The sequence below is a fragment of the Salvelinus alpinus genome, chromosome 18 (assembly GCF_045679555.1).
Source record: "Salvelinus alpinus chromosome 18, SLU_Salpinus.1, whole genome shotgun sequence".
In the NCBI taxonomy this organism is placed as follows: Eukaryota; Metazoa; Chordata; class Actinopteri; order Salmoniformes; family Salmonidae; genus Salvelinus; species Salvelinus alpinus.
The window spans coordinates 44816162-44843077 of NC_092103.1; the positions used below are offsets into that span (position 1 = coordinate 44816162).

The window sequence follows — 26916 nt, forward strand, 5'->3', positions numbered from 1 at the left end:
CAGATTAAAGGGGACGTGAATGGGGTCCGTTGATGCTAACTCTCGCCCCCTCCACTCCCCTTTTTTTAAATACTCAAGTACCCCCACTTCAGAACCCCCCCCCACCACCACCACCACCTCCATATTACTGTTTATTTTGGCTCTTAGGACTCCGGCTCTGGGACCGAGTTGGCGAGGTGGTAATTATCAACTCCCAAGCTGGTTTGTCTCTCTTAAGCCACCCGGAGGGCTTTGATCGATTCCCTTTTCTAACCCCAGAGTAGCTCATGATGGGTAAGGTTGGTTCTGTGTACGGTAAACACAGGGTAAATAACAGGGCTACTTTATAAACACTCCTTCTCTCTCTCTGTCTCTGTCTCTGTCTCTCTCTCTCTCTGTCTCTCTGTCTCTCTCTCTCTGTCTCTCTCTGTCTCTCTCTCTCTGTCTCTCTCTCTCTCTCTCTCTCTCTCTCTCTCTCTCTCTCTCTCTCTCTCTCTGTCTCTCTCTGTGTGTGTGTGTCAGATCTGATAACAGGGAAACTAAGCGCATTGAAGGTGGCCATGCTAAGAAAGACAGAGCATTTTGACAGTGTATTGGTTCACACGTATCATGTGTCATTATTGGTCCTGTTCACCGCCTGTCCCCAAGGCCAAAGATTAGCGTTGATCAGCCCCCTGGAGCTATCCTCTACTACCCCATCACCTCTAATCTCTCACGGACAGACGGACATAACATACAATGGTTATTGTAGTGTCTGTCAACAGACTGTGGGCTGCGAAGACTAGCGAGAACTCTGTTTCCGGTACACAGATCTTGTCGTCACTGATCATTTGGACAAATCATGATTTCTTTTTCCACCAGCTTTTAAAAAAATGTATTTATTTTGAAGGGAAGAGGAACATTTGGCCCGTAGATCTGCAGAGACAAGTGGGTGGAGCTACTTCCTCTCCTTGTTCTAGTATCTTTTCTAACACATTTTTTGTACCCCCCAGAAATGGATTGATCATCTGACCTAATTATGCAAGATCTTAGTCCTAGGTTAGTTCCAACAGTGAGATCAAGACCTGCAGCGGTTACTGGAACAAGGACCATGCAAATACTATGGGGTTTATAGATTAGACAGGTGGCCGGGGAATACGTTTCCTGTGGCTCAATGCCCCTGTCAATTATTTTTTATTTGTTTTATGTAATTATTAGAAGAAAGCTTTAAATGAATGACCTAGTATGGTACACAAGAGGGAATGCATAGGTGCCACTAGTCAAGGAATACAACAGATACTGTACCATAGAGGAAACACAGCCACATATTACACACTTAATAACAAGTGTATTAGTCATGAATTATTCATTGTGGGCAACGTGTGCCGTACAGAAGCTGTGGTACTTCCTCTCTCTCTCTCCTCTCAATTCAGTAACATTTAAGGGCTTTATTGGCATGGGAAACACATGTTAACATTGACAAAGCAAGTGAAATAGACAATAAACAAAAGTGAAATAAACAATAAAAATGAACAGTAAACATTACACTCACAGCAGTTCCAAAAGAATAAAGACATTTCAAATGTCATATTATGGCTATATACAGTGTTGTAGCGATGTGCAAAAATGGAAAATAAATAAACATAAATATAGGTTGTGTTTACAATGGTATTTGTTCTTCACTGGTTGCCCTTTTCTTGTGGCAACAGGTCACACATCTTGCTGCTGTGATGCACACTGTGGTATTTCACCCAGTAGATATGGGAGTTTATCAAAATTGGGTTTGTTTTCGAATTCTTTGTGGATCTGTGTAATCTGAGGGAAATATGTGTCTCTAATATGGTCATACATTTGGCAGGAGGTTCTTTCTCTCCTCTCTCTCTCCCCCTCTCTCTCTCTCTCTCTCTCCTCTCTCTCTCTCTCTCTCTCTCTCTCTCTCCCTCTCTCTCGCTCTCTCTCTCTCTCTCCCACTCCTTCTCTCTGTCTCTCTCTGTCTCTCTCTCCCCCTCCCTCTCTCTCTCCTCTCTGTCTCTCTCTCCTCTCTGTCTCTCTCTCTCTCTCTATCTGTCTCTCTCTCTCTCATCCTTTATCTATTAGCCCTATGGTGACAGCAGGTGGCGCTGTGTAAACGGACCGCCTCTGTATAGAGTGCTGCTAGCTGCTGAAAAGAGTCAGGAGTCTGCAGCTGTCCAAACACAACACAGAGGCCTGTGTACCTGCCTGCCACTACTACCCCTCCACCTCTCCCCCACCGGCCGCCCTGCTGCTCTCTCCCATTTCAACACCATTCCTTTAGTCCCGTCGGTCCGGTCACTTTTATGGTGTGCTCCGGGCTTTAACCTACCAGAGTGGCAGGGAGCCAATGATGAAAGAAAAGGACCTCTTCAATGGGCCTCATCTCTAAGCCCTCCTTCACTCTCTCTCTCTCTCTCTCTCTCTCTCTCTGTGTCTCTCTCTCTCTCTGTGTCTCTCTCTCTCTCTCTGTGTGTCTCTCTCTCTCTCTCTCTGTCTCTCTCTCTCTCTCTCTCGCTCTCTCTTTCCTTCTCTCTCTCTCTCTCTCTCTTTCCTTCTCTCTCTCTCTCTCTCTCTCTTTCCTTCTCTCTCTCTCTCTCTCTCTTTCCTTCTCTCTCTCTCTCTGTCTCTCTCTCTCTCTCTCTCTCTCTCTCTCTCTCTCTTTCCTTCTCTCTCTCTCTCTCTCTCTCTTTCCTTCTCTCTCTCTCTCTCTCTCTTTCCTTCTCTCTCTCTCTCTTTCCTTCTCTCTCTCTCTCTTTCCTTCTCTCTCTCTCTCTCTTTCCTTCTCTCTCTCTTTCCTTCTCTCTCTCTCTCTCTTTCCTTCTCTCTCTCTCTGTGTCTCTCTCTCTCTCTCTCTGTGTCTCTCTCTCTCTCTCTTTCCTTCTCTCTCTCTCTCTCTCTCTCTCTCTTTCCTTCTCTCTCTCTCTCTCTCTCTTTCCTTCTCTCTCTCTCTCTTTCCTTCTCTCTCTCTCTCTCTCTTTCCTTCTCTCTCTCTCTCTCTCTCTCTCTCTCTCTCTCCCTCTTTCCTTCTCTCTCTCTCTCTCTCCCTCTCTTTCCTTCACTCTCTCTCTCTCTCTCTCAATTCAATTCAATTCAATTCAAGGGGCTTTATTGGCATGGGAAACATGTGTTAACATTGCCAAAGCAAGTGAGGTAGGTAATATACAAAAGTCAAATAAACAATAAAAATGAACAGTAAACATTACACATACAGAAGTTTCAAAACAATAAAGACATTACAAATGTCATATTATATATATGCAGTGTTGTAACAATGTACAAATGGTTAAAGCACACAAGTTAAAATAAATAAACATAAATATGGGTTGTATTTACAGTGGTGTTTGTTCTTCACTGGTTGCCCTTTTCTTGTGGCAACAGGTCACAAATCTTGCTGCTGTGATGGCACACTTTGGAATTTCACCCAGTAGATATGGGAGTTTATCAAAATTGGATTTGTTTTCGAATTCTTTGTGGATCTGTGTAATCTGAGGGAAATATGTCTCTCTAATATGGTCATACATTGGGCAGGAGGTTAGGAAGTGCAGCTCAGTTTCCACCTCATTTTGTGGGCAGTGTGCACATAGCCTGTCTTCTCTCTCTCTCTCTCTCTGTCTCTCTCTCCAAACTGTGTTAAGTTGGTGGTGGCTTTGTGGTTTGGTGGTCGCTATGTGGCTTGGTGGTCGCTATGTGGCTTGGTGGTGCTTCTGTGGCCTGGTGGTTGCTATGTGGCTTGGTGGTGGTTCTGTGGCTCTGTGGCTTGGTGGTGGTTCTGTGGCCTGGTGGTGGTTCTGTGGCTTGGTGGTGGCTCTGTGGCTTGGTGGTGGTTCTGTGGCCTGGTGGTGGCTCTGTGGCTTGGTTATGTGCTGTTCAGAGTCCAGCATGCTCACCCTGGTACATGTTGCATCCTTAGTCTTACGTAAGACACTATAGTTTGGATTTTGTTGAAGTTGTATGTGTGTGTATGGTGCAGTTCCCAGAAGTCACTGTATTCGTGTACCTGGGACATTCTCATAGACCGGAACTAGACTGGATGAATTTTAATGATACTTAGAGCACTCAAAGACCTGTATCACACCCCTCTCTCTCTCCTTCATTCTATCTCTCTATGCTCTGTCTCTCTCTCTCCTTCATTCTATCTCTCTATGCTCTGTCTCTCTCTCTCCTTCATTCTATCTCTCTATGCTCTGTCTCTCTCTCTCCCCCTCTCCCTGTCTCCCTTCCTGTCTCTCTTCCTGTCTCTCTTGCTCTCGCTCTCCCTCTCCCTTTCCCTCTCTCTCCCTCTCTCTCTGTCTCCCTGTCTCTCTCCCTGTCTGTCTCGCTCTCGCTCTCCCTCTCTCCCTCTCTCTCCCTCTCTCGCTCTCCCTCTCTCTCTCTCTCCCTCTCTTCCTGTCTCTCTCCCTCTCTCTTTCTCTCCCTGTCTCTCTCTCTCCCTCTCTCCCTCTCCCTCTCTTCCTGTCTCTCCCTCTCTCTCTCTCTCTCTCTCTCCCTCTCTCCCTCTCTTCCTCCCATACCTGCTGGGAGCTTAATTAAAAAACAAAGGAGCTCAATGTAAAGGTCATTAACATGCTAATGCACAGAGAAGTAGTAGGTGATTTAACCGCTCGCTCCAGCCGTCCCCGGGGACCGAAGTGAAAGCATCTTTTGGATTTGGTTCATTTGTCCCTGCAGTTAGTAATTATAGCTAGGTGCTGACCTGTGATACTGATGCTAAGTTACGGTGCTCTTAACTCTATAGTACTTACCCTTTTACTCACTGTAATCGTGAGATCATTTCTGAATTTGCAATAAGAGTGGATTTAAATTGAGAGTGAATTGTAACTGTGAGCGTTTTGTAAAGTCCCTACAAGGGCCAACTACCCCTTCTTCTTTATCTGTTTTGCCAATGTCTGAAAACCTCACTGGGAAAGAGAACATATTCATTGTTTCTATTAGTTGATGTCGGAACGGTCAAACAGGAACAGTGAGATCCGTCCAGGAGGAACATTGAGATCCGTCCAGGAGGAACAATGAGATCCGTCCAGGAGGAACAATGAGATCCGTCCAGGAGGAACAATGAGATCCGTCCAGGAGGAACAGTCAAACAGGAACAGTGAGATCCGTCCAGGAGGAACAGTCAAACAGGAACAGTGAGATCCGTCCAGGAGGAACGGTCAAACAGGAACAGTGAGATCCGTCCAGGAGGAACAGTCAAACAGGAACAGTGAGATCCGTCCAGGAGGAACGGTCAAACAGGAGCATTGAGATCCGTCCAGGAGGAACAGTGAGATCCGTCCACTCAAGGTGTTATCTGAAGATCAAACCAGCCCTTCTATTCATGGCCAAATGCTCTTTGGTTCACAGAGTTCCAACTTTTTATCTTTATCAACTGCAGAAGTTTACACGAGAACCGTTAAGTCTATGTAACCTGGGTTGGACATTTCCAGTAGACTGTGTTGTCTCATACACACATGAGAGGACTGGATTGGGATGTGGCTTATCTGACGGATCCTTTGATAAGGGCGCTGCTGTTTGACAGCAGTGGAAAAATCTGTTGCTTGTCTTGTATTTGTCAAAGCCGTCCATACGGACGACCGCAATGCAGCATTTTCCATAAAGAGACATCTTGGTCCAGTAATATCCCAGATCTAAAAGAAAAGCCCATTTAAATCTACTGCAGCATTTAATAACACCCTTGGCCACTTTGTAGTGCACACATGTTCACTCATTAGGTGGATGTGGAGGGAGCGGTCGGAAAAGGTCCCCCCCCCCCCAAATCTGCTGTTGCACCCTAGGAGCAGGCCTCAGAGTCTGCTGCTGCCCCCCTGGGAACAGGCCTCGGAGTTCATTATAGCATCAAAGAGACATTTAAAAGAGTGGAGGGGGAGATTTTTGTTTTTGTTTTGTTGAGAATAATAATTGCACGGAAAATCAGTCACTCAACACGGACAGCATCCGCTTATCAAATAGGTTTTAGCGTCAGCCAGACCACTAGAAAGGTGTCCCTCTAAACCTATGATGGCCGTTACAGAGTGTAGCTACTGTCTGCTCTGGCTGTCTCTCATATTTTAACTTGTCAACATAATGGTTCACTGACCTCTCATTGGATGCATCCCAAATGGCATCCTATTGGACCAGAGCGTCATGGGCCCTGGTGAAAGTAGTGCCTATAGGCTGTAGGGTGCCATTTTGGGACGCAGACTTGGTTTTCTCTCTCTCTCTTTCTCTTTCTCTGAGGTAAGACTCATTTGTCGCCTACGGGAGAATCAGAGAGATCTCAGTAGTCAACTGGACATACCTTCAAATATGGAGCAATCACAGATACTGTATTGCCATCCATAACATTCTATAGCCGTCTACCGTACAGTCACCTTAGGACCTTGTACAGTCACCCATAACCTGCATGAGGACCCATCATAGCTAGTCTGACACTATCTTAATAATATATATTTAATATATAATAATAATTTTAAAAAATATATAGAATATATATAGGTTATGCATTCATTAAGTTATATCTGTACTTGATGAGAACGTTTGACCCATGATATACAGTGGGGAGAACAAGTATTTGATACACTGCCGATTTTGCAGGTTTTCCTACTTACAAAGCATGTAGAGGTCTGTAAAAATCCAGAAAATCACATTGTATGATTTTTAAGTAATTAATTTGCATTTTATTGCATGACATAAGTATTTGCTACATCAGAAAAGCAGAACTTAATATTTGGTACAGAAACCTTTGTTTGCAATTACAGAGATCATACGTTTCCTGTAGTTCTTGACCAGGTTTGCACACACTGCAGCAGGGATTTTGGCCCACTCCTCCATACAGACCTTCTCCAGATCCTTCAGGTTTCGGGGCTGTCGCTGGGCAATACGGACTTTCAGCTCCCTCCAAAGATTTTCTATTGAGTTCAGGTCTGGAGACTGGCTAGGCCACTCCAGGACCTTGAGATGCTTCTTACGGAGCCACTCCTGGCTGTGTGTTTCGGGTCGTTGTCATGCTGGAAGACCCAGCCACGACCCATCTTCAATGCTCTTACTGAGGGAAGGAGGTTGTTGGCCAAGATCTCGCGATATATGACCCCATCCATCCTCCCCTCAATACGGTGCAGTCGTCCTGTCCCCTTTGAATGATCGTCCTGTCAGGTTGTTGGCCAAGATCTCGCGATACATGACCCCATCCATCCTCCCCTCAATACGGTGCAGTCGTCCTGTCCCCTTTGAATGATCGTCCTGTCAGGTTGTTGGCCAAGATCTCGCGATACATGACCCCATCCATCCTCCCCTCAATACGGTGCAGTCGTCCTGTCCCCTTTGAATGATCGTCCTGTCCCCAAAGAATGATGTTTCCACCTCCATGCTTCACGGTTGGGATGGTGTTCTTGGGGTTGTACTCATCCTTCTTCTTCCTCCAAACACGGCGAGTGGAGTTTAGACCAAAAAGCTCTATTTTTGTCTCATCAGACCACATGACCTTCTCCCATTCCTCCTCTGGATCATCCAGATGGTCATTGGCAAACTTCAGACGGGCCTGGACATGCGCTGGCTTGAGCAGGGGGACCTTGCGTGCGCTGCAGGATTTTAATCCATGACAGCGTAGTGTGTTACTAATGGTTTTCTTTGAGACTGTGGTCCCAGCACTCTTCAGGTCATTGACCAGGTCCTGCCGTGTAGTTCTGGACTGATCCCTCACCTTCCTCATGATCATTGATGCCCCACGAGGTGAGATCTTGCATGGAGCTCCAGACCGAGGGTGATTGACCGTCATCTTGAACTTCTTCCATTTTCTAATAATTGCGCCAACAGTTGTTGCCTTCTCACCAAACTGCTTGCCTATTGTCCTGTAGCCCATCCCAGCCTTGTGCAGGTCTACAATTTTATCCCTGATGTCCTTACACAGCTCTCTGGTCTTGGCCATTGTGGAGAGGTTGGAGTCTGTTTGATTGAGTGTGTGGACAGGTGTCTTTTATACAGGTAACGAGTTCAAACAGGTGCAGTTAATACAGGTAATGAGTGGAGAACAGGAGGGCTTCTTAAAGAAAAATTAACAGGTCTGTGAGAGCCGGAATTCTTACTGGTTGGTAGGTGATCAAATACTTATGTCATGCAATAAAATGCAAATTAATTACTTAAAAATCATACAATGTGATTATCTGGATTTTTGTTTTAGATTCCGTCTCTCACAGTTGAAGTGTACCTATGATAAAAATTACAGACCTCTAGATGCTTTGTAAGTAGGACAACCTGCAAAATCGGCAGTGTATCAAATACTTGTTCTCCCCACTGTATGTACTTATATGCTGGGTTTGAGAAAGTCATTCTTAACCCTTAACAACAAAACAAATCATGACTATTTAATTCCTAAGGTCTTCAATCTTGGGAGAAACAGGCACACAAAAAAACCGAGAGAGAGAAAAAGGAGAAAAGAGAGAACGAGAGAGAAAAACAGAGTGAGAGAGAGAGAGATTGAGAAAGAGACAGACCGAGAGAGAGAGAGATTAAACGTTGAGATGAAAAGCCAGAGAGAAAGCAATGATCTCAGTGGGGAGTCTGTTGTCGACCATCCTTGGGGATTAACTCTCCATTCCCAAACAGAGACTGACTAGAGACAGCCAGACTCCTCGTGCAGAGAGAGAGAGCTGGGTAGCGTCCTGTGTCAATATTGATGCTGCTGGGACGTTGGGGCAACCCTGGTGGTGGGAGGCCACAGAGACGGATTCTCAAGCCAAATATCTAATGTGTGTGTGTGTGTGTGTGTGTGTGTGTGTGTGTGTGTGTGTGTGTGTGTGTGTGTGTGTGTGTGTGTGTGTGTGTGTGTGGGCCGGTGTGTGGGCCGGTGTGTGGGCTGGGGGATGGATAAGGATCTATATCAATCCTGGACACAAACAAACACACAGACATCAGATGTACAACAAACAAGACCTATGTTGACTTGTGTATCCTGGTCAGTACTTTAGTCACCTTCATCACGGTGTGTCCTGGTCAGTACTTTAGTCACCTTCATCACGGTGTGTCCTGGTCAATACTTTAGTCACCTTCATCACGGTGTGTCCTGGTCAGTACTTTAGTCACCTTCATCACGGTGTGTCCTGGTCAGACTCTGCAGAGTCAATAGACCAGCTCTGGGTTAATGTAGGAACCTCTGCAGAGTCATTAGACCAGCTCTAGGTTAATGTAGGAACCTCTGCAGAGTCATTAGACCAGCTCTGGGTTAATGTAGGAACCTCTGCAGAGTCATTAGACCAGCTCTGGGTTAATGTAGGAACCTCTGCAGAGTCATTAGACCAGCTCTGGGTTAATGTAGGAACCTCTGCAGAGTCATTAGACCAGCTCTGGGTTAATGTAGGAACCTCTGCAGAGTCATTAGACCAGCTCTGGGTTAATGTAGGAACCTCTGCAGAGTCATTAGACCAGCTCTGGGTTAATGTAGGAACCTCTGCAGAGTCATTAGACCAGCTCTGGGTTAATGTAGGAACCTCTGCAGAGTCATTAGACCAGCTCTGGGTTAATGTAGGAACCTCTGCAGTCATTAGACCAGCTCTGTGTGAGGGAGATGCAACCAACTTCCCTTTTACGTCAAGCCCGAGCCCCCTCCTCGCTCATGCAGACCAGGCAGGCTCACCCTCCCCCTCAAAGACGCGATTCCTTCAGAGGCCAAACTTGGAAAGGTATTAAAGTGGGATTAGCTTCCCCCACAGTGCAGTGCTTGTGTCATTCAAAGGGCTCTGTTTTGGAGAGCCGACCCTGTTTGATTGTGACTAGCAGCCGGAGTCTGAGTGAGGGGGCCATGCACAGAGAAGAGGTGGATTTAACCCCCGATCTGTACACACACACACGCACACACACACACACACACACACACACACATCCCTTTACCCCAGTCCAGCGTTCACTGTTAATTCCCCTTCTTCAGTTCTTCAGAGAAGGCTTTACTTCTCCTACCAGCTTCAGTGAACCTCTCTCTCCTCTCGGCCCCCTCGCTCGCTCCCCTCCTGGAGAGGGTGGGGTGGGTCGGTTGCCATAGCGGGAGCGTCACGCATTGGATATTCCGAACCGACCTCGTTGAGAATGGAGCTCAGGAGGCCCCAATGCTGGGGGAAAAGTCTGGATTAAACTCCGGGACAATGCCGGACAGAAAGATTCCTCAAGGGACAAATGGGAATTACAGGCCCCGTAATAATGCAAGGTGACAGAGAGAGGAAGTGGGAAAATAATGTCCTACAAGATTAGCCAGTTTGGTAAAAGGGCAAGAGAAGAAGGGAGAGAATAGAAAGCAGACTGATTCCATCCGGATGGGGAGTTGTAGCACTTCCCTAAGTTGTATGGAAGTCTCCGTTCTAACCTTTCACCTTTTAATTCCATTTGATTTGGCTGACTGGGATTCTGATATGTCTTTGGCCTGATTGTGACAGCATGCATAGTCCCATCCTAAATCCTTTGTCAAGGGAAAGTTTGTAAGCTATGAGAATGAACTAGGGCTGGGCGGTATACTGTATTTAACGATATACCAATATTGATACACGGACCGGTTTGGGTTTTTACTTTACTTTCTATAAGGCTATTTGAATGTTTTGGTATGTGAAATGTTTAAAGTACATTTTTATAGTTTACTTCCCTACTTGAGTCATCTCTCTCAGCTCTCTCTCTCTATGCTGCCTTCAACACAGAACTAGCCCCGCCCCCTGACACTCAAGGAGCGTATTAGTTGTTCCTCGACTACGAGCCACCTGCGTTCAGTCTGCACGGTCAATGCAGCACATGTAACAATGTTGATAACAACGATGCTGTTTTCACTTACCTGCGTTCAGTCTGCACGGTCAATGCAGCACATGCAACAATGTTGATAACAACGATGCTGTTTTCACTTACCTGCGTTCAGTCTGCACGGTCAATGCAGCACATGCAACAATGTTGATAACAACGATGCTGTTTTCACTTTGCTTCTTAATATAAATCAACTAGCGTTCTATAATTACACTATCAGCTTGTGTTTCTTACATCTGCAAACAGCTAGCTTGTCTTTTCTAAGCAAGTTGGGCTTAAATCTTGTTAGCCTCTGATTGTTAGCCGCTAATGCTAATCGCTAGCTAGTTAATAAATGTACTGAGTCAGAGCAAACGTAATTAGCTATACAGCCTGATAATACCAGTGATGGTGTAGACCTAAATCAGCATTTTGTTTGTGCAACAGTATCTTCTAAATCAAAGAGGAATACGCGAAGCAAGAACACGTTAGCTATGAAGCTAAGAGAGAACATTCAATGTAGCCAAAGATTATAGGGTCCCCTAGGAAACACTTATAAGCACTTTGGTTCCTACCCTGTCACAATAACCCCTCCCTGGCATTTTATTTCGTTGTCATGTCAAACAACACCGTATTCAAGGTGCCCACTAATATATTCTAACTATAGAATTTGAATAATTATTCTATTTCCATGATTCCAACAGTTCAACCCAAGTGTTTTGCTGTAAAACACAATTGCAACATTTGGTTAAAAATAAGGCCTGGGTTGTTTGCCCATGTCGTGCAGCCCTAAGTGGCAGTGTGGAAATTCTCTCAATTGAGTGCAAGAAATGCAGAAATGTTGAATTGGAACAGTATAAACCAATCAGAATGGAGAAAGACCCATTTGACATCACTTATAATGTATGTGTTGCCAACCTAGGGTCACGCACTACTCATAAAGCAAATGTATAACTTTTAAAAACATCAAATACCGTCCGATTTGTTTTAAATAGCGTGATATTTTGGCCATATCGCCAAGCCCTAGTATGAACTGTGGAAGAAAACATTTTAATAATGCTCCCTAGCTCTCTTTATTACCCTCTCTTCTATTTTATTTCTCTCACACAGCCCTACTTTCCAACCCCCCCCCCCCCCCTCTCTCTCTCTCAAACCCTTGGTGTACTCATCAGCCCTGAGGTGCTGTGATTTGGGGGCAGTGATATTACAGATGCTGAGCGCGTTATTAAACAAAGTCTCTGCGGGTCATTATCATACGAAGGAGTCCGCCACGAGGCAGACGTCAGAGCCGGTTGTAATCCACACACACCATGGGGCATCCACCCTCAGCTCTGTCCCACCCCAGCCTCGCTGGGGCACCTGCCTGTAATATTCATGAAGCAGGATAATTGGTTTGGGACTCGGGACAGCATGGAACAGCAGCTGCCTGTGGGAGAGGTGGCTGGTAACAGCAGCTGCCTGTGGGAGAGGTGGCTGGTAACAGAATGTTCTGTAGATGTATGGACTATGGCAATTGTCACTGAGTGGACTGTCCTAGCTAAATGAATAAAATGTAATTATATTAAATGTAGATTTAGTAGTATCAGACATGCTATCGGGTGGTGGATTGACTATGGAGGAGGAACATTTAACAGGAGGACCATTTACCCTTATATTGTATTTGTCAAATTGGTGTCAGAAGTGGGATCCAAGGTGTCACAGTTCAGGCTGTATTTATAACTGTCTGATCAAATGTTTTGCACATGGGAACATTTTACCCCTGTTTAATTTTTTTGTTGGATGATTGGTTATCAAGATGTAATTTCTGGAATTCAAAAAGTGATAGTACTATGCTGCTACTGCTGCCTACCCATCAGGCCTTGTTGCGATGCAAATGGACCATCTCGAATCATTTAACACTCTGCCCCCCCCCCCCGTGAAGGCCCTCCTCCTTTCCCAACCGCTGACTGCCCACAGTCGGGCTCAAGCGGAGCATTGCGGGGGGGGGGGGGGGGGGGCGTTCGGCTGCGCTTTTACAGTTGAGCGGGTGTCAAAAGGCTAAAGGGCCCCAGTGGGTAGCCTGCTCAGCTTGCCAAGCACAGCCCAGTCCTACTCTGTCATATATAGCAAACAGAATGTTACATGGGGAATTAACAAAACATATTTTTATTTTTATTTTTTTTACACTAGTCCAATGTTTGTTTGTCTGATTTAGTTCAAATTCAGTTAAATTGTTATTTTAGAGCCTACAGGAGTATAAAAGTATAAAATCTAACATTTATGACTGACATTATACTACATGCAGTAAATGGTAGTAATAATTGTACTGCTAAGAACAATATATTTGTAGTTGTTACAACCATTGGTCATCACAAATAATTCAAGACTACTCCCACAATCTGTTTCAACTCTGGTCTCATCACCTATGCTTTCCCCTACTCTTGTCTCCCCAGGCTGTTTGCCACCAAGTGCAGTGGTTGCCTGGAGAATATAGCTCCTACTGAGTTTGTGATGCGTGCCCTGGAGTGTGTGTACCACCTGGGCTGTTTCTGCTGCTGCGTGTGCGACAGGCAGCTGTGCAAAGGAGACGAGTTTGTCCTCAAGGAGGGCCAGCTGCTCTGCAAGAGCGACTACGAGAGGGAGAAGGAACTGCTCAGCTCCATGAGCCCTGATGCCTCAGATTCAGGTAAAAGTACAACTCTCCTTAAACACATGGTTCGTCAGTGGTGCTGTGCCCTGTTCCACAGACAGTGGTGCTGTGCCCTGTTTCACAGACAGTGGCGCTGTGCCCTGTTCCACAGATGTGCAAGCTTCTCCTATCTGTTCCTCTGGTTCTTCCTTTTTCAAATAATGATGCAGCTTGCCAAACCAGTATGGTTAATAGCACCATATGCTTTAGATACCACCACACATTTTCTGCACAGTATCATTACAAACGGTATCTTTACTGATTTTAATACAGTAATGATGATATCAAACCCATGACTTCAACTACTGTATGGAACTGTTGAAGAGATGGGCACCTGGTCAATAGTAGTTCACTATATAGGAAATAATGAGCCAATAGTAGTGCACTATATAGGAGATAATGAGCCAATAGTAGTGCACTATATAGGAAATAATGAGCCTTTTGGGACACAGGCAGGGGTTATTAAAACCAGACAGGGGTTATTAAAACCAGGCAGGGGTTATTAAAACCAGGCAGGGGTTATTAAAACCAGACAGGGGTTATTTAAACCAGACAGGGGTTATTAAAACCAGACAGGTGTTATTAAAACCAGACAGGTGTTATTAAAACCAGACAGGTGTTATTAAAACCGGACAGGGGTTATTAAAACCGGACAGGGGTTATTAAAACCGGACAGGGGTTATTAAAACCAGACAGGTGTTATTAAAACCAGGCAGGTGTTATTAAAACCAGACAGGGGTTATTAAAACCAGACAGGGGTTATTTAAACCCGGGGAGCTTAATTTAACATATTATGAATGTGTGTTTAATCAACAATTTTAAGATCCTTGATATTAAATACATGATCGGAGTCAAATATTTGGCTAAATGGAAGAACGATAGTTGAACTAATAAGAAGTTGAACTAATAACAGTAAGAAAGTCATGGAAATAATGAAATGGGATCCAATGAATAGATGTAACAATGATCTTCCATTATATTCTCTAGTGTGGATACCGGTCATTTGAAACAGTGGAGAGAGGTCAAAGGTCAAAGCGATGCTGTTTCAGTTCTGTCAACAACTTCTGCTAGAACTCTGCTGAAACACACAATGTCCAAATGACTGTTGTCTTTTTTTTATTTTTTTTATCCAAAGAAGGCAAGACTTACAACCTCTTAAAGGACCCCCCCCTACTCAATTTTCACCTAAAATGACATATCCAAATCTAACTGCCTGTAGCTCAGGACCTGAAGCAAGGATATGCATATTCTTGAGACCGTTTCAAAGGAAACACTTTGAAGTTTTGTGGAAATGTGAAATGAATGTAGGAGAATTTAACACATTAGATCTGGTAAAAGATAATACAAAGAAAAAAACATGCGTTGTTTTGTTTTGTACCGTCATCTTTGAAATGCAAGAGAAAGGCCATAATGTATTATTCCAGCCCAGGCGCAATTTAGATTTTGGCCACTAGATGGCAGCAGTGTATGTGCAAAGTGTTAGACTGATTCAATGAACCATCGCATTTCTGTTCAAAATGTTGTATCAAGACTGCCCAAAGGTGCCTAATTGGTTTATTAATAACGTTTCAAGTTCATAACTGTGCACTCCCCTCAAACAATAGCATGGTATTATTTCACTGTAATAGCTACTGTAAATTGGACAGTGCAGTTAAAATTAACAAGAATTTAAGCTTTCTGCCAATATTAGATATGTCTATGTCCTGGGAAATGTTCTAGTTACTTACAAACTCATGCTAATCGCATTAGCCTACGTTAGCTCAACCGTCCCGTGGGGGACCCACCAGGACCCACCGATCCTGTTAAATCACCAGACAACTGTAGACATGCTCTCTCATGCCTATCAATGCAGAGTATATCAATATTGATTATTTCCTTTTACGGTTCTATAACAGTATCCCGTGCACATTTATTTTAAAGAAAAATCTGCTGCTGGATGTAGTAGTCAAGGGTTAGTTGTCATTTATGTTGCATTTAGAAAACCTGTTCAACAATGTTTCAAATGACAATGCTTTTTGGTTGTATTTCTTTTTGCAGAGAAGAGTGAAGCTGAGGAGCTGGACGGGAAGCCTGAGAAGGGCTCTGGGGGCCAGGGGAAGGGCAGTGACGACGGGAAAGACCCTCGCCGTCCCAAACGGCCGCGCACCATCCTGACCACCCAGCAGAGGAGAGCCTTCAAGGCGTCCTTCGAGGTGTCCTCCAAACCCTGCCGGAAGGTAACCGCCTTACCGTCTGACGAAACCATACAGATCCTATCATTCACAAAGAGGAGATGATGTCATAGACCTGAGCAGCTCTAGTATGTTCCAATAATGGCAACCATCTTGGGCAGGAATAGATTAAATTGGACTGAATTTAATACTGTGTCTTAAACAGGCATGCACTTTAGAGCCCGTCCGAATTTAGGCTTTTCCTACTACTATTGTTGTGTCTTATCAAATAACAATGTGTCTACCACTTCTAGAAGATACTACTAAGATATTACTACTCATGTATTAAATATTGAATAAAATGTCATTGAAGAATTTAAACAACTATATTCAGACACTTATCATACAACCCCCTTTTATCGACCATCAGAAGTATACTGTATTTTAAATACTTTCTACCATCTCTTACTGCCTCTGTAAGAGTGCTTTACAAGAGGGGGATTAAACGTGTCTGTTTTGACTTCTCCCCCTAGGTTAGAGAGACGCTGGCGGCAGAGACAGGTCTTAGTGTCCGTGTTGTCCAGGTGTGGTTCCAGAACCAAAGAGCCAAGGTGAGATCTACCTGAACGACGTCTAAAGGCTGCTCCCCAAATGAAACAGGATGGAAAAATACAATCACTTTCATAAACATTTTAACAGTCAACTTGCAATGATCAGGGTTTTAGGGCACCTTAATGCTACTCTATTCCCAGTCCCATGTGGCATTAGCTATTCCTTACATGGTGCACTCTATGGCCCAAAAGGCTTTGGTCAAAAGCAGTGCTCTATATAGGTTATACGGGTGCTATTTGGGACGTAGCCTAAGATTCCCTGAAGTATGAACCATATTGTCTATCCATGTTTGTCAAGCTTTTGCGTCTGTTATTAACCAGCATTGTGTTTTATTTGTAGATGAAGAAGCTAGCCCGGAGACAGCAACAACAGCACGAGCAACAAAACTCCCAAAGGCTAGGCCAAGGTAGGCTGCTCTAGTTGTGGGTGTTGTGTGTGTCTGTATGTCTGTGTGTGTGTGTTTTGTGTGTGTGCGTGCGTGTGCGCACATGCACATGTGGTTGCATATGTGTGTGTGCCCAAGAGGTGAACTGGCTGAGAGTTTGGTTTGGAGAGGAGATGGAATAACTGGGCAGGTCTTCTGCATTATGATGATGCTTCACTGCTTCTAGAATACCTTATGATGATGCTTCACTGGTTCTAGAATACTCCTAGAATACCGTATGATGATGCTTCACTGGTTCTAGAATACCTTATGATGATGCTTCACTGGTTCTAGAATACTCCTAGAATACCGTATGATGATGCTTCACTGGTTCTAGAATACCTTATGATGATGCTTCACTGCTTCTAGAATACTCCTAGAATACCTTATGATGATGCTTCACTGGTTCTAGAATACTCCTAGAATACCTTATGATGATGCTTCACTGGTTCTAGAATACTCCTACAATACCTTATGATGAGGCTTCACTGGTTCTAGAATACCTTATGATGATGCTTCACTGGTTCTAGAATACTCCTAGAATACCTTATGATGAGGCTTCACTGGTTCTAGAATACCTTATGATGAGACTTCACTGGTTCTAGAATACTCATAGAATACATTATGATGATGCTTCACTGGTTCTAGAATACTCCTAGAATACCTTATGATGATGCTTCACTGGTTCTAGAATACTCCTAGAATACCTTAAGATGAGACTTCACTGGTTCTAGAATACCTTATGATGAGACTTCACTGGTTCTAGAATACTCATAGAATACATTATGATGATGCTTCACTGGTTCTAGACTACTCCTAGAATACCTTATGATGAGACTTCACTGGTTCTAGAATACCTTATGATGAGACTTCACTGGTTCTAGAATACTCATAGAATACCTTATGATGAGGCTTCACTGGTTCTAGAATACCTTATGATGAGGCTTCACTGGTTCTAGAATACTCCTAGAATATCCACATTGTAGTAGAACTCTCACGCAAGTCAAGGCCAAACGATCAAGACCGTTTCAAGCGTCTCAGTTGGAGTGCTGATCTAGGATCAGGTCCCCCTTGTCCATATAATATGATCTTAAAACTGATCCTAGATCAGCACTCCTACTCTGAGACGCTTGACAGTGGTGAATTGTCCTGACCAGGGTAGGACAGGACAGGGGTCATTCCAGTGGTGAATTGTCCTGACCAGGGTGAGACAGGACAGGGGTCATTCCAGTGGTTAGTGGTCCTGACCAGGGTGAGACAGGACAGGGGTCATTCCAGTGGTTAGTGGTCCTGACCAGGGTGAGACAGGACAGGGGTCATTCCAGTGGTTAGTGGTCCTGACCAGGGTGGGACAGGACAGGGGTCATTCCAGTGGTTAGTGGTCCTGACCAGCCAGGGTGAGACAGGACAGGGGTCATTCCAGTGGTTAGTGGTCCTGACCAGCCAGGGTGAGACAGGACAAGGGTCATTCCAGTGGTTAGTGGTCCTGACCAGGGTGAGACAGGACAGGGGTCATTCCAGTGGTTAGTGGTCCTGACCAGGGTGAGACAGGACAGGGGTCATTCCAGTGGTTAGTGGTCCTGACCAGGGTGAGACAGGACAGGGGTCATTCCAGTGGTTAGTGGTCCTGACCAGCCAGGGTGAGACAGGACATGGGTCATTCCAGTGGTTAGTGGTCCTGACCAGCCAGGGTGAGACAGGACAGGGGTCAAAGCCAGGCTTCAGTCCAATGATGTGTTATTATTACCCACTATCCAATATCCCCCCCAGAGTCCTCACCTTCTGTTTCCACCACTGTGATATTACTGTGCGTGTGTGCGTGTGTGTATGTGTGTGCGTGTGTGTATGTGTGCGTATGTGTATGTGTGTGCGTGCGTGAGGTCGCTGCCCAGTATCAAACTCCCAACCCAGCAGATTTGTGACAGCAACTCACTATTTTAATTAAGGGTAGCACTATATATAGGGTATTATAAACCGGTTAGATCCTCCTCGGGCCTTATTGCTTAATTATAAACCCGGGTAGTTCCTCCTCGGGCCTTATTGCTTAATTATAAACCGGGTAATTCCTCCTCGGGCCTTATTGCTTAATTATAAACCCGGGTAGTTCCTCCTCGGGCCTTATTGCTTAATTATAAACCGGGTAGTTCCTCCTCAGGCCTTATTGCTTAATTATAAACCCGGGTAGTTCCTCCTCAGGCCTTATTGCTTAATTATAAACCCGGGTAATTCCTCCTCGGGCCTTATTGCTTAATTATAAACCGGGTAGTTCCTCCTCAGGCCTTATTGCTTAATTATAAACCCGGGTAGTTCCTCCTCGGGCCTTATTGTTTAATTATAAACCCGGGTAATTCCTCCTCGGGCCTTATTGCTTAATTATAAACCGGGTAGTTCCTCCTCAGGCCTTTTTGCTTAATTATAAACCCGGGTAGTTCCTCCTCAGGCCTTACTGTTTAATTATAAACCGGGTAGTTCCTCCTCGGGCCTTATTGCTTAATTATAAACCGGGTAGTTCCTCCTCAGGCCTTTTTGCTTAATTATAAACCCGGGTAGTTCCTCCTCAGGCCTTATTGCTTAATTATAAACCCGGGTAGTTCTTCCTCAGGCCTTATTGTTTAATTATAAACCCGGGTAATTCCTCCTCGGGCCTTATTGCTTAATTATAAACCCGGGTAGTTCCTCCTCAGGCCTTATTGCTTAATTATAAACCGGGTAGTTCCTCCTCAGGCCTTATTGGTTAATTATATGTATATAGTGTCGCAGTATTCCACACATAATTCTACTTTTACATTTGCGCTTTAGGATAAAAATTGTATCGAACACCCAAATACAAGCTAAATAATGTAGACGCTTAAGTGCTAAGAAACATCCAGGTGTTTTGAGTCCATATTTGACCTAATATTGATCCGGTGCTCATTTTTTGTTTCTATTCTGGATTTTCTATTCCTTCACCTTTGATATTGAATACTGCATTGTTGAGACTGCTTGAGACGACATTAGACTGCATGTTTAAAGATTGCTGCAAAACTGCCGTCATTTTGGGTGATAGTGTTGATTAGAATCAAATCAAAGCCAGGGGTTATCAGGTGTGAGGTAGTGTGATCAGCGCGGCTCCCCACGTCTGGGGAGTTTTATTGAGGACAGGATATGAGAGACGGAGTAGAGGGAATGGGCTGCCATGTCAATACTGTGATCTAATAACCAGGGTTTATAACCACCTCAGTCAACCAGTGTAGTTAACTAAATGAGCTCTGGGACTTAAATGCGTGTTGAAGTTGTGACTAAGAGCATTTAGTGAGAACTGAGGACCTAACAATCCAAAGAGAAAACTTTAGAAACTGCATACACAAGCAGTTCTACACACACACACACACACACACACACACACACACACACACACACACACACACACACACACACACACACACACACACACACACACACACACACACACACACACACACACACACACACACACACACACACACACACACACACACACACACACACTACATGTTAGTGTTTTTAAATGTGTATCAATTGTAAAGTCTTTTGTCTGTAATGTATTTTTCGTTATATGTCGGACTCCAGTAAGACTAGCTGTCCCCATTGGGATCCTAATAAATCAAATCAGTGGAGAGCATGTTGTAAGAATAGGTGAATAGGTCAAGGACAGAAGAGATGTTCACCTGTATGTCTCTGTCCCCTCCAGAAGAGATGTTCACCTGTATGTCTCTGTCCCCTCCAGAAGAGATGTTCACCTGTATGTCTCTGTCCCCTCCAGAAGAGATGTTCACCTGTATGTCTCTGTCCCCTCCAGAAGAGATATTCACCTGTATGTCTCTGTCCCCTCCTGAAGAGATGTTCACCTGTATGTCTCTGTCCCCTCCAGAAGAGATGTTCACCTGTATGTCTCTGTCCCCTCCAGAAGAGATGTTCACCTGTATGTCTCTGTCCCCTCCAGAAGAGATGTTCACCTGTATGTCTCTGTCCCCTCCAGAAGAGATGTTCACCTGTATGTCTCTGTCCTCCCTCCAGAAGAGATGTTCACCTGTATGTCTCTGTCCCCTCCAGAAGAGATGTTCACCTGTATGTCTCTGTCCCCTCCAGAAGAGATGTTCACCTGTATGTCTCTGTCCCCTCCAGAAGAGATGTTCACCTGTATGTCTCTGTCCCCTCCAGAAGAGATGTTCACCTGTATGTCTCTGTCCCCTCCAGAAGAGATGTTCACCTGTATGTCTCTGTCCCCTCCAGAAGAGATATTCACCTGTATGTCTCTGTCCCCTCCAGAAGAGATGTTCACCTGTATGTCTCTGTCCCCTCCAGAAGAGATATTCACCTGTATGTCTCTGTCCCCTCCAGAAGAGATGTTCACCTGTATGTCTCTGTCCCCTCCAGAAGAGATATTCACCTGTATGTCTCTGTCCCCTCCAGAAGAGATGTTCACCTGTATGTCTCTGTCCCCTCCAGAAGAGATATTCACCTGTATGTCTCTGTCCTCCCTCCAGAAGAGATGTTCACCTGTATGTCTCTGTCCCCTCCAGAAGTGATGTCGGGTCGGATGGAGGGCCTGCTGAGCTCCTACACCCCCCTGGGGCCCCCTCAGCAGCAGCAGCTGATGGCTATAGAGCAGAACGGCTACGGCACCGATCCCTTCCAGCATGGACTCACCCCGCCACAGATGCCCGGAGACCACATGAACCCATACGGTGAGGACAGCAGCACAGAGTCAACACACACACACACACACACACACACACACACACACACACACACACACACACACACACACACACACACACACACACACACACACACACACACACACACACACACACACACACACACACAGTGGTCTAATTAGCTTGGTCACATTATGAATCATGTAGGCTCACCTTATACTAAGAATAACATGGCATGGCTGAATACACGGTGCCCTGGGAGATAATTCTCCCCCCCCCCCTCCCCCCCCCCCCTCCCCCTGTTGCATAGTTGCATATGTGTGTGGCATATTGTACAATTGGCCTAAAGATTCCTGTCTGTCTGTTGAATTGGTATCCTGTGAGCCGATGGTTTTCAGATGGTCTTCAGATGGTTTTCAGATGGTTTTCAGATGGTCTTTAGATGGTCTTCAGATGGTCTTCAGGTGGTCTTCAGGTGGTCTTCAGATGGTCTTCAGGCTACAGCTTTGTCCAAACCATCACCGCTGTCTCATCTCCTAACACTCACCCAAATGATGTCATCCTTCACCAAACCCTTGGTCCTTATGACCCCCCCCCCCCCCACACACACACACACACACACACGTACTGGTTTTATTGCTGTGAGGGCTAACCAATAATGTGTGTGTCTGATTAAAAATGTATGGGCCATCAAGCTGTCTCTGGCCTGATGTAACGGTGTCATTTAGATCCAAAGCACCAGCAACACCCAGGAGAGAAGACTCCTCGTCGCTGCAATTAAACACTGGTGCCATGGACTAAGAAAAGAACACACGGTCTCTGGTTGTGTTCCCACAGTGTCCCCGTAGCACTCATTATTTTCTGTTGTGTGCCATCTTTATTGAGGCTTTGGAAGCACTTTGATTCAGCTGACAATAGGTGCAATCAGAGATATTGCAGCCCACACACTCCCCATTAACAGTGAACGTTCATCCCAGCTGATTTAAAGTTATTGCCACGGCCAAACCACAAACATTAACTGTGTTTTTTGGGGGTGGGGGGGGGGTGTTCTTTATCCGTTTAGTTTTTTTGTGTAAACATCGCCCTGTTTATTTATTTGAGCAACTAGTTCACATAGCCTCACTCATAGCTCTGTTTGTCTTTGCTTCTGTCTCTCTTCTCTAACAGGAAATGACTCCATTTTCCACGACATCGACAGCGACACGTCCCTCACCAGCCTCAGCGACTGTTTCATGGCGGCGTCCGACATTGGCTCCCTGCAGGTGCGGGTGGGGAACCCCATCGACCGTCTCTACTCCATGCAGAGCTCTTACTTTGCCTCCTGAAAGTCAACCTCGAACCGAAGGGGGTTGGGGATGGAAGGATGGAGGGAGGGAGGGGTGAGGATGAGGGGATACTCAGTACATAACTGTACAGCCATAAAACAAGCTTTTGCCTCAAGAAAATAACTTAAGGGAAAAACGGAAAGGTACCACGCAAAAAAAAACAATAATCTCCACTGGCTTGTAGCCAGGAACTAAGAGAGAAGGACAAACTTGAAGTCATAATTGGACACTTTTCTGTTCCCCGTGTATTGGAGAAGCAGTGGGAGCTTAAACTACAACATGGTTAAGAACGGTATTGGAGTGATTTCTGCGGGATGTTTGTGGGGGAAAAAAACTAGCGTCGTTGCATTTATGCTCAGAAGAATACTTATTTAAGTCCGCATTTGTATATATAATGAAATGGAAATATTTGTTTGACCTGAATTCTAAAGGGGAAAATGTATTGGTATTATAGTCCAAGTCACTGATTTTGAACCGTCAGTAAACCAGTAGAGGACTCAATAGGCATCCAGCTATGTGTCCAAGCTTTATCACCGGGAACCTTCTCTGAGCATGTGTCCAAGTGAACCTTTCCTAAAAGCATAGACAAAACAAAACAAAAAATACTATGTATAACACCAAATTAAGTATATTACAATGTACAAAGTTGGTATATGCTGATCATGTTTCTTTATCAACACTACAACAACCATAAATCATTTTGATAATATACGTTTTTAGCCATTAAGCTTCTTGGATGTGTGATATTAAAGAGAGTTTGTGAAAGACTGATTGGATTTAAAAAAAATGTTTTGTTTAAGTGTATATAGTATATGTGGAACATTCTCAAAACCCAAGCAGTTTTGCATGTTGAAATGGACAACAATCTATTTATTAAAGGACAACATGCTAAGTGGTACTTCAAAAATGGAAAAGCTTTATTTAAAAAAGGCAAAGATCCCAGTGTAAAGTAGTGAAAAGAAGAAGCATTATAATTCATTTCTGTTTCTTTTGATTATGAAATTTATAGTAGTATTTTTGTCGTGTAAATTAGGCTGTAAATTAGTATCACTGTGCTATTTATTTGTCACGAGCTCACTGAGACCTTGTCGCATTTTTATTGCTACAATTTGCTAAATTACCAAAGTTTATTGGTACTACAAAATAAACTCTGAAAAAACCCAGTTCCTATTTCTTGTCTTCCTTAATATTCTTCTTACACAATTTTCAATGACATACTGGATCTGAGAACGACACATTTTAAATTCATAACCTAAATTTGAAAATAAAGGCCAGTAGATGTAGGCCTATTCAGTCCGTTCTATAATCATTAATATGAAAGATGGCAATACATTGTTTCTGCCCCATGTCTTGTGGGGAAGAAGAGAAGAAGGGAATAAACCAAGCATATCTTTCAGTTGAGGTAATTAACCAACAAACACTAACATTGGAGGGGTAATAACAAATTACAGATCAATGACAGTATGTTGCACAAGGTGCTCTTTCCCCCCCCCCCCAACGGTGGTTTCCTGACCCAGGTCAACCCTGACAATAAGAGCCTGAGACGCTTTAAGAGAAACTATGGCCCTCAGACATGGTATGGTACCCATGGGGCCTTGCATAATCAGGACAGGCTAATAGCTGCCTCTACAGAGAATGATCGCTAAAAGATGAGCCTTCTCATAAGCCCCTCTCAGACCAACTGTGGGCAGGGAACCCGGCAGCGTTTGATCACTCACTAGGGAACCCGGGGTGGGCCGAGAGGTCAGGACAGCTGTTTATTAAACTCACTTTGTAATGGTGGTCTCGTGAGGACCATAAACTAACCCACGACATGGCCTCGTGTTGAGGCCCTCTGTGGCCAGGCTAGGCTAGGTTTAGTTTATTAGGATCCCCGTTAGCTCTAGCTTGGCTTCCTGAACTCGTTAGAAACTCACCTTTCATCTCATATTAATCAGTCTATGACAAACAGAAAGTGTTTTTGTTTAAAATCTCAGAATTATTTTAGATTACTAGATGAAATTCAATCTGTGAATGTGCTAAAGCGATGAAACCACTCTTTCCTGCTGCGTTACGATGTAAGGATTCCAGGCATATGCCATCGTTAGTGGCTGTGAAGTAGTGTTCAACCAGGACTTGATGAACAGTCTGAAGAGCGAATTAAATGCTAGGAGGGACATCGCAGCTTTAAGTGGTGTCAGATTTCACATCTTGCTTCATACAGGCAGAAGAGACATACTCCTGTGTCTGGGAGAATCAGGGCTACCGTTCAATGCAAGCCATTTCCATCTATGGTTTCCACAGATTGATTTATAGCTGAAACTGTCGGTCAGAACCGGTACCAAAACCAATGTCCTCTAAACAGGGAACTTTACTTCGAAAGAGGATTTAAGGTGCTCCAAAATCTTGTCCCATAGTTTTTTTTATGTCATTTATCTTGTTTTAGTAATTTTTCAGCTGAGCAGCCTGACTTGTTTGCCACCTTTTATAGCATCATTTGATTGAACCATAAACATTTTAAATTCCTCATCGATCCAGAAGTTTCTATTAGTTCTCACAGTTCGTTTCTTAACAGCTCAAATCAAATCAAATTTTATTTGTCACATACACATGGTTAGCAGATGTTAATGCGAGTGTAGCGAAATGCTTGTGCTTCTAGTTCCGACAAAGCAGTAATAACCAACGAGTAATCTAACCTAACAATTCCACAACTACTACCTTATACACACAAGTGTAAAGGGATAAAGAATATGTCTGCATGTTTGTCAACAATTGGCAAGAATCATTTTATAAATCTCAATGCTGCATCTGGATTCTCCTCCTTATACACATCAGACCAACCAACACCAACACACATCAGACCAACCAACACCAACTGTAGTATCTGGGATCTACATCTGTTTATATTAGTTACTATGCTGTTACTAAGCAGTGATGTATTACGACAGTGTACGTTACTACACCTAATAGGAAATGCACATGCGCACGAGTGTGCCCGGGAAAACTGTAGAGCAGGAGAGGTTTTGACTAAACGAAAACTAACTGTACTCCCGTCTCCTGCCTGGTCATTTCTCCACAACACAAATATTACAGTGGCGACGAGGTGATTCAACTTCTTTAACGGACATTGCTTGAAGGGAAGAATGTTGCGTGAGTAATGAAACTCAAAATAATTATGTAATTCGTCAGTTATTTTTTATTTTCTTTCGCCAGTAAAAAACGGCTAAGCACTGCTAGCAGATACAGTGTTCAGGAGCTGCCAAGTAGCAAGACTATTGGAGTCCAGAATAGCGACACTGCCCTCTGGGGGTTAAATAAAATAAAATAAACTGTCATTGAACCCATTGAAATTAGGCGATCTCGGTGGAGAAATATTGTCAAGAAGGAAAAAAAAAAAAAAAGGAAGAAGGAACGTAACACGGTGTGTACATTATTACAATGAGTGCAGTGAACGAAGTAATTGCAGAAACTTCTGAAGTGAAGAATTAGATGGAAATTAAAGAATACAAGGAATAAGGAAACTGAACAATTAACTGTGAAAATGGCAACCATTGGTCGAGTACCAGAGTTTGAGGCTACAAAAGAGGATTTTGATTCCTATTTGGAGCGTTTTGAGCGTTGGCTGGCTGCAAATGAAATCAAAGATGAAAAGAAAGCAGACGTATTTCTCAGTGTTTTGGGTCCAACTGAGTATGGATTGCTGAAAGGTCTCATTGAACCAATAAAAGCAGTGGAGTTGAACTATGCAGAACTGACTGAAACTCTTTCAAGGCATTTCAAGCCTAAGCCAATTCTCATTGCAGAACGTTTCAGATTTTACCAACGTCACCAGAGTCAAGGGGAAACCGTGGCAGACTACATCCTTGCTTTGAAAAGGCTGGCAAGTACATGTGAGTTTGCACAATTTCTTGATGATGCTCTTCGAGACAAGTTTGTATGTGGTCTCACAGGTGAAGCATATCACAGAAGGCTTCTGTCAGAGAAGGACCTGACCTTTCGGAAAGCCTGTGATATCGCACTTGGACTCGAGCTTGCCCACAGGGATACTATTGAGCTATCGGGATATGCAGAACGTCAGAAAGGTGTTCATAAGGTCAGTGATGCACGTGGTGAAAAAGGCTCACAAAAGTCACACTTTTCTCAGTCCTGTCCTCAAGGTTACACAAGAACAAAGCAGCCCACATCTCAAAGGTCTAAGCCAAGTTGCTACAGATGTGGGGGAGATAATCATCAGCACAGTGAATGTCGATTCCAAAATGTAAAGTGCCACAATTGTGGAAAGGTTGGACATTTACAGAAAGTGTGTAAAGCCTCAAAACGCACAGCAAGAGCGCACAAAGTACTGTCCACAGTGTACACAGCTCAACAACAAAAAGATGGA

At 44.2% G+C, this 26916-nt stretch overlaps 1 protein-coding gene across 2 annotated transcripts in view; it reads left to right on the forward strand.

The window, feature by feature from the left end:
• Positions 1–23719, forward strand: part of LOC139544392 (LIM homeobox transcription factor 1-beta-like) — a 92564-nt gene extending 68845 nt beyond the window's left edge. The window contains exons 1-7 of one of the 2 annotated variants that reach the window (XM_071351431.1): positions 9860–10141; positions 13131–13363; positions 15404–15582; positions 16050–16127; positions 16468–16534; positions 21094–21258; positions 22399–23719. In XM_071351431.1, the coding sequence (XP_071207532.1) occupies positions 10044–10141; positions 13131–13363; positions 15404–15582; positions 16050–16127; positions 16468–16534; positions 21094–21258; positions 22399–22556 (978 nt within the window). In that variant the 5' untranslated portion in view covers positions 9860–10043 and the 3' untranslated portion in view covers positions 22557–23719. Of the gene's footprint in view, positions 1–9859; positions 10142–13130; positions 13364–15403; positions 15583–16049; positions 16128–16467; positions 16535–21093; positions 21259–22398 lie in introns of those variants that run through there. The other variant, XM_071351430.1, reaches the window with a different exon arrangement.
• The last annotated feature ends 3197 nt before the right edge of the window (positions 23720–26916 follow it).